Source organism: Brassica oleracea, chromosome C9 (assembly GCF_000695525.1).
Source record: "Brassica oleracea var. oleracea cultivar TO1000 chromosome C9, BOL, whole genome shotgun sequence".
In the NCBI taxonomy this organism is placed as follows: Eukaryota; Viridiplantae; Streptophyta; class Magnoliopsida; order Brassicales; family Brassicaceae; genus Brassica; species Brassica oleracea.
The window spans coordinates 45,220,623-45,229,121 of record NC_027756.1 but is presented as its reverse complement, the minus strand read 5'-3'; the positions used below and the strand labels follow the sequence as shown (position 1 = coordinate 45,229,121).

The window sequence follows — 8,499 nt, the reverse complement described above, 5'->3', positions numbered from 1 at the left end:
AATTAGGGTTTTCCTAGTTTTCTTATTTAAACGGAAATCGACAGTGCGAATTTCGGTTCCCACAACAAGCATACAACACTATCCATAATGTAATCAAAATCAAAGATATGACAAACAAACAGATAACCCTTAAGTTATGTTTAATTAGTCATCAGGCATCACTTTCATTAGTCTCGTTTTGAGTTTTAGACAATGTTCGGACTGAAGTTTTAGACATTGTTCACTTACACTTTTTCCATCATCAAACGAAACATGGTAGTATGATTTGTACCTGTTCACTTGCTGTTGTTTTGAAGCAACTCATCCTTTGTCTACAGGTTTACTTTTCCTTATGTTGTTATGACGCTCTAGCTTTCTCCAACAGCTGCGTTTTCCCTCGTCAAAGTCCGGGAGCACATGGAACCTGCCATATGGTTTACTCATTCTAAGGATGGTAACAAGACCGATAAGACCAAAAAAGTCTCCCATAAACAATACTAACTAGCTATTAGATAGTTGATAAAAGTGAATTGGTTCAGCTCAGCTTATGCAGAACAAAGAGAGTTGTTTAATAATTTATGTATAATTTCTGGAACCAAGAATCTCTCCGCAAGTCACCCAATTTCCTAATGATAGCTTTAATAGTTTCTAAAACTACCACAAAGACATCATAAATCAATCTAGATCTTGAAGATATCGTGCTGAAAATCAACTTTCATGAAGATAGTTATTAACTTATGTTTGTTACGTGTGCAGCGTTTGTAATTAGCACTTACGTTCATTAGTCATTACTCATTACTTAATTAGTCTCGTTTTGTTTCTAAGACACAACATCAATGAGTACATAAGTAACTTCAATTTTTTAAAGATGTGAATTGACACCAATAATTCAACATGTAAAGGTAAAGTGCACGGATATTCATAAGTTCATAACCAAATTCAAATAAAACCAAACACCAAATCAGTACCACATCCATGCAATAAATTCTTTCTCTAAAGAAATTGTTCATGATTTGTGGCTCAAAAGGAAAGAAAGAAGATGATGCCGAGAATAAGACACTTACTTGATCAAATGATAAGATGAACACCATGCATGGAGAAGTTATTGTCGAGAATCGAAGTTGATGTGGTGGACTGAAGAAGAAGATACGCCAGAAGAGATCGTCTTTCAAATCATCAGTTCTCTCTGTTTCTTTGCCGGTGGGAGCTCGAAGAGACAAGATGACGAAGTGGGTGCGGATCCCGCGTGTCCCGCGGTACAACACGATCCCATCCCGCTTCCGGCCCAAACCCGCACAAGCTCAGCCCGCGAGGCCCGCTAAAAAATGGACCTAGTTATGTAGTGACCAATCCTGACCCGCAACAGATCTTAATGGGCCGGTCCCGCGGGCAAGCTCCTAAATTGCCATCTCTATCTAAAAGGTCCAGCAATAAATCTTGGACAGTAAATAACGATAAAGAAGAAAAATATAAAAGGTTAATAATAAAGTCCCACATCGACAACAATGGAAAAGCTGATACCTCATGTACTCTATAAATAGAGGCAATTTGTCATCATTTTGCTTTCAAGTTGGGCTTTTATTTATTTGTTAAGGTCCGGTAACTTGCCAAAGTAATAAAAAAATTGCCTATTAGGCGCTTAAAAATCGGTATAGAGACGATTTTTTACTTTAGGCGGCCGATTACATGGTTGGCCGAGTAGGTGCTCCGATTTGGGCTAAATCGTCACGGAACATTCACGCCGAGCGTCTAGGGGACCGATTATGCGTTTGGTTGATTTTAAAATTCTTCGTTAATTGGTTACTTCAATTCTCTTTTAAAAATTACATCCAAACTATAACAAGCTAAACAAAATTCTGACATAACTAACCAAATTTTAAATCAAAATTATCAAATTTTGAATCTCAAATTTTGAATCGAAATAACCAAACTAATTAAATTAAATTAAATGAAATTTAACTGAAAAATGTAAAATCTCAGTTGAGATTAAGCTGAAATCAAAATCTTTGTTTAATTTAGATTGATTTTCACTAACCTGATTAACCCGTACTGAACTTTTTATTTTCGGTTCAATTTGGCGCAATTATAGATTAACCAAACTAACCGAAAAATCTAAACCAAACCAGCAAGACTAGTTTGAACAATATTCAACAATCTTTTTCTCAAATGGTTTAAATTAAATAAATAAAAATGAACGGTGAGATTCGACTCTGACCGGTCTTGATTTCGTTACATTTCTGAGTCAACAACAGCCATCGTAATAGAATATCTAGACCTGGGCGTTCGGGTACCCGTTGGCATTCGGGTCGGGTTTTTCGGGTTTTTGAATTTTTCGGTTTACGCTTCTAGGTCCCATACTAAAATTTTATTAGTACGGGTCGGGTTCGGATAATAACACTTCGGGTTCGGTTCAAAATTGTATTGCATCATAAAACCCATAAAGTAATCATATATCGTACGGATTCGGGTTATATCGGTTCGGTTCGGATATAACCAAAGTAAAAAACAAAATTTTTGAAGTAAAACATAAAGAAAAACATCTAAATTAAATAAAAATTAATCTATCACATATAAAATTGATAAAATAACAATAAAATGTTAAATCAAGCATGAAAACAAACATCATTTAAAAAAAATATGTATTGCCTTATAGAGAGTAGACTTTTTATTTCAATGAGCAAATTATAAAATACTTATTTATAACTAATTATGTACTTAAAGCATTTATTAGAATTTTAATATTTATTATTATATATAATATTACCACAAATATTGAATTTAATAATTGGAATACTTATATATATTTCAAAATATTTATATTGACTATTAATTTTGGATTTTTTGGGTTACCCGTTCGGGTTCGGTTAATAACACTTCGGGTTCGGATATTTTTTGTACCACCCTACAAGATCCGTTCGGGTATTTTTACGTTTCGGGTCGGATAATGGGTCGGGTTTTTCGGTTCGGGTTCGGTTCGGATTTCGGGTTCCGGATTTTATGCCCAGGCCTAAGAATATCAATCATCTTCTTCTTCTTCTTCCTCCTCTGATTATTATTATTATTCTCCAGAAAAACCCTAGAAAGCACCACCACCCTCACGATTAGTCTATGCCAAGGTGGGTGGTGGGGGAGGCAGTAACCATCAAAAAGGTCAACCCTTGAAAGCTTAAAACCGAATCGAATCGAATCCACACAATCGCGATAGATTCTGAGGGGGGAAGGGGATGTCGTCGGAGATCGAGGTGGTGGAGGAAGTCCAATCTAATCACAAGGAGAACGGCGAATCGAGCTCTAAACCGATTGAGGACGAGAGTTTGAAGAACGATGTGTACACTGCCGCTGCGTATGGTGATTTGGAGAAGCTTCATAGATTGGTTGAGTGTGAGGGTTGCTCTGTTTCTGAGCCCGATGGTCTTGGCTACTATGCTCTTCAGTGGTCTGCATTGAATAACCGCTCCGCCGTTGCTCAGTACATTATCGAGGTTACTACAAAAGTTTAATCCTTTATTTATTTATTTTCCAATTTGTTTGCTTTTTTTTTTTTCTGTGTTGTTTGTGAATCGTTAAGCTAAAGCATTTGGGTTTTTACAGCATGGTGGAGATGTACACGCGACGGATCATACTGGACAGACTGCATTGCATTGGAGTGCTGTTCGTGGTGCTACACAAGTTGCGGAACTCTTACTGCAAGAGGGTGCGAGGGTAGATGCTACCGATATGTATGGATATCAGGTTCAGATCCTCTTTAACTGTTTTTTTTTTATGGAGATTGTATGTTGTTTAAATGCTAGTAAACTGCTCTTTTGAACAGTGCTTTAGGTTGGCACTCAGGTTCTGTAACTAGTATTGCTTGCTTGTCATATTGTGGTTGCATTTTTCTAGTAGGATGGGTGTGTTCTGAGTTTAATGTAGTTAAAACAGCACTTCGTAGTTTGCCACATGTTTCAGTTAGGAAGATGAGCTCATACGTTCAACCAATATTATGCATTTTAAATTATAAAATGGCTTGATCTGACTCTAAATACCTGACCCTTGGATTATGAATTAAAGCTCTCTGCTAGATCCAATCGGACATCCCTTCTCTTGTTTATTTCTTAATGGATGCATGTTAATAGTAAAATGTTTGCAGCCAACACATGTGGCAGCACAGTATGGCCAGACTGCTTTTCTCTGCCATGTCGTCTCAAAGTGGAATGCTGATCCTGATGTGCCTGATAATGATGGAAGAAGCCCCTTGCACTGGTAAGCTTGCCGCGTAGTGGAACACAAGCTTGCCTTGCTGAATTTGCTACTTAGTTAATGGTTTTTGGCTTCTTTTCATACTTACGTCTTAATGCTTAGGTTTGTTTGCTCATTTAGAGACTGGATAGTTGATTTTATTTGTTTTCGTTACATATTCCTCTAGGTTGCCCTAGTTGCTAAATTTGTTTTTTACTGGTTCTCGAGTTTTTTGTTTTGTTTTGAAGATCTCTGGAATATATATTTCTGTTTCGATCTAGAGACTAATTATATTGGTTAGTTGTTTCTTCATAGTTCAACCGAGAGTTCTGTGTTGTTGCATGCATTATTTAGCTGCTTGGTTTCAAGCTTGCTTATGTCGACATTCAAATTATAACGCTATTTTTGGTAGCAATTCAGGAGAAAGTTCTAATGTTCTTTCTTTTCTTCTCATGTTTTGAGAAATTCAGGGCTGCATATAAAGGTTTTGCAGATTCCATTCGCCTTCTTTTGTTTTTAGACGCATATAGAGGACGGCAGGACAAAGAAGGTTGCTTACAAACATAAACTTTCTTTTACATCCTCCTTATTTATTGAGTTAGATTAGAAAATCATATTTATATATCATATTTTTTCCATTTGTTGATTCTGTTATCAGGATGCACTCCTTTGCACTGGGCTGCCATTCGAGGTAATCTGGAGGCTTGCACTGTGTTGGTTCAGGCTGGAAAGAAAGAGGATTTGATGATTACTGACAACACCGGGCTTACACCCGCACAACTTGCTGCTGAAAAGAATCACCGACAAGTTTCCTTTTTCCTTGTAGGTATCCGATTCACTTTTTCGGCTGTGCATCAATTTTTAGTTAAACTGTTGATTTGATACTTTCCTAGTGGCTACTCCGGCTAGCATCGTATTTGTAGTTGAATCATTCTATTGGCCTGGTGTTTGTTGGCACTTCACACACCTGGAAACCAATTACTGTTCGTAGCTGTGTTATGTCCGTTTCTTAAAACCTGCACATTTTTTTTTACATTCGGATGAACAGCATCATGTTTGAAAATGTGAGAAGTCATTTCAAATTATTCTGTATGAATATTTTTCTGATAAACACTTCATTTCAGGGTAATGCTAGAAGACTGCTTGAAAAGCGGTGTGACGGAAGCACTCCCCTTGGAAAATTGTCAAAGTTGGGACTTGCTCCTGTTCTTTGGTTCATGATCCTGCTGCTTCTGCTCATATATACTAATTCTGTTATTTTGGGTAGTTACCTTGGCCTCTTGCATCTCTTTTGTGTGCAACATATCAAGTAATTATTCTATGCATGCTTAACTTATTATTTTATGCAACCTTTGGTCATTGCAGCATCGAACCTGCCAAAGCTAACAACTGGGATTGGTTCGCTTGCATGGCTGGGATTCATTATTGCAACCGCAGGACTAGTTTTGTTTTACCGTTGTAGCAGGTACATGCTCACCCTATATCACTTCAATTTCTTTTATGGCATTTACGTAGTACGAAATTATCTGCGTACCTCTAGAAGTGGTTTTCTTTTCGTTTATAATATAAAAAATATTTTTCTGCAGGAAGGATCCAGGTTATATAAAAATGAATATCCATGATCCGCAGACCATAAAAGATGATGTTGGTACCATTAACTTTATTGGTTCTCAAATTCCATATTTTATGGTTTCAGATAATCTCGAGTATTTTCAAGTGTCATTACTCATTACAAGTTTTCTTAACCTTTTACAGGAACCACTGTTGAAAATAGAGCTAAACAACCCTGCTTTGCTTTCTGGGAATTGGACGCAGCTCTGTGCAACATGCAAGGTACCTCCTCAACTTCCCTCCCTTTTATGTATTTCTTATATATTAAACCAAATATCCAATTATTGATGCACATCATGAAATTTATGTCTTCACGGGGCTACTTTTGTTTCTTTTTGTTCAGATTATCAGACCTCTTCGAGCTAAGCACTGTTCCACATGCGATCGCTGTGTAGAGCAATTTGATCACCATTGTCCTTGGGTATCAAACTGTGTCGGAAAAGTAAGTACATGTTCCACTACACCATTTTTGACATAAATTATTCTTCTTTCTCAAAATCGCATTACCGCTTCTATTTATTTTGCCTGCTTTGTTCCTCGAACATGATTACTAATATGTGGATTGCGTTTGTTTTTCACTTATTACTCTCGCAGAAAAACAAGAGGGAGTTTTTTCTTTTTCTTCTACTTGAAGTTTTAGCGATGATGATAACTGGTGGAGTCACTCTTGCAAGTATGTTTGTAATCGAACTTGCTTTTTAAGGCTTATCCTGATATGTAAAACTGGAAAATACTTTCAGATAAAAGTTTAAACGATGTATTATATCCATGCAGGAGTATTGAGTGACCCTTCAGCTCCATCTTCGTTTGGAGCATGGATAAGCCATGTCGCCACTAATCACGTCGGTGCATTATCCTTTCTGATTGTTGAATTCTGCCTCTTCTTTTCAGTTGCCGTCTTAACCGTCATACAGGGGTCTCAGGTGAGTCCGCACTCCCTTTTTCTCATTTGCAAGTCTTTGTGATCATAATTGGATGTTTTCTTCATCCAATTTGAATCTCTTGTCTCCTTGGGCTCAACAGATATCTAGAAATATAACAACAAATGAAATGGCTAATGCACTGCGCTACAGCTACCTCAGAGGTCCAGGAGGTCGGTTCAGGAATCCATACGATCTCGGTTACAAGAGAAACTGCTCGGATTTCTTGTTGAAAGGTTATAACGAAGATATTGAGTGTCAAGAAGAAGACTCAACACCGAGACAAGAGGGTATTAGTATGATGCAGATGCAGCGAAGTTCCAATCTTCAAAACGGCAATGGCCACGTTGCTATAGATGTTAACCCAATACACAATTCGCAGTCAGGACATGTTCATTCTTCCAAGTGCAGCCATGGCCATAGCAGTAAACCAAAGAGTGATAGTGTTCCTTTGGGTTTGGGACTTGGTCTTGGCCGGAACCCCACCCGAGCTGTTGTACCTCCATGATATGGTCGTCTCCTTCTTCAAATGTGCATTTGTGTTGTAAGAAACACGTCGAGTCATTGTAACACCCTATTTCTGGTGAAGATAGCAGTTTAACAGAAATGGTTGTACGTTATTTATTTACTTAGTTGGGTTATGGAAGCTTTGTATCCACGTATAGTTTGATAATCCTTGCTTTTTGAAATCATAACCAGATGTAAATTAATTGTCACAAACACTGCATTACAGATTCATATAAGTAAACAACAGATAACAAAATAGAACATATATGTGTGTATATGTTCCTTCCTGTCTACAAAAATCTGAATCTGAAATCCTCCTCTACCACAAGACAAAACCTGCAAAAAGAGATCTTTGAGGTTAGATGATGATTGAAAGAAAGCTCAAGTGGCATCCAGAATGTTAAAGCACTGTAGCAATCGGTAAACATAACAGTTAGATAGTTTATGACAGAGCAATACAACCTTGTTTAAATTTGCAACAGACAAAGAATACTTGGTCTTATTAAGTTATTTCAATATCCTGAACCAAAAATCATAGAGGTAAGAGAGGATCAGACCTAACAGTGGCCAACAACATTCTTAGTAATTTAAAACCTTATGGCCAAAAATTCTATGAAATGAAGCTTTCTCACATATATATATATATATACCTTCAAACGAAGCTAGCTTTAACTAAGTTGGATTCCTGTATTTGACATATGAAAAATATTTTCAATCCTCCTATTCCCGAATGTGAGAAACCTCTTCATGATCCTTAGGAAATAACTTGATAGCTTCAGTAATGCAATTATGTACATCTATCTGTAAGGAGAAACGTTCCAAACTGGTCACACGTTTATGTCTTTGAAGGATTGGTTTGAGTTTCGGCATTACATTCTTTCTTATTTTAATTTGTCCATCAACTTCTAGTATCTACCCCATGAATATACTTTTTGCTCTTAGTTCTTCATGTACTATACCCTCAAATCTCAAAAAGGTTGCAAAATCTTGTCATAACACGTAAGAGATACGATCTTTCACTGATTATTGAAGAAAACTCGACATCATCCTCTATTCTCTGTAACAAAAGTTACATCATCCTCAACAGTGGATAGAAATCATTAATCACGCATAATTATGTCTAGTATTTTGTATAAACGAAAATGGAAACTCCATAGTCAGAACATACCAAAAACGAAAAGCTAAAAAATATGTTTAGTTATGACTTATGATTCTCACTAATAATAAAAAAAAATTAAGAACACAAACTGATAATAATAATGCT

General features: G+C 36.7%; 1 protein-coding gene across 1 annotated transcript; it reads left to right on the top strand.

The window, feature by feature from the left end:
• The first annotated feature begins 2,996 nt into the window (after positions 1 to 2,996).
• Positions 2,997 to 7,438, top strand: LOC106319370 (protein S-acyltransferase 24-like). The gene is made up of 13 exons (XM_013757677.1): positions 2,997 to 3,461; positions 3,571 to 3,711; positions 4,109 to 4,221; positions 4,668 to 4,747; positions 4,856 to 5,019; positions 5,322 to 5,460; positions 5,563 to 5,662; positions 5,784 to 5,841; positions 5,953 to 6,030; positions 6,152 to 6,250; positions 6,403 to 6,481; positions 6,583 to 6,731; positions 6,832 to 7,438. The coding sequence occupies exons 1-13, from the start codon at positions 3,204 to 3,206 to the stop codon at positions 7,234 to 7,236; spliced, it is 1,863 nt and encodes a 620-aa protein (XP_013613131.1). The 5' UTR covers positions 2,997 to 3,203; the 3' UTR covers positions 7,237 to 7,438.
• The last annotated feature ends 1,061 nt before the right edge of the window (positions 7,439 to 8,499 follow it).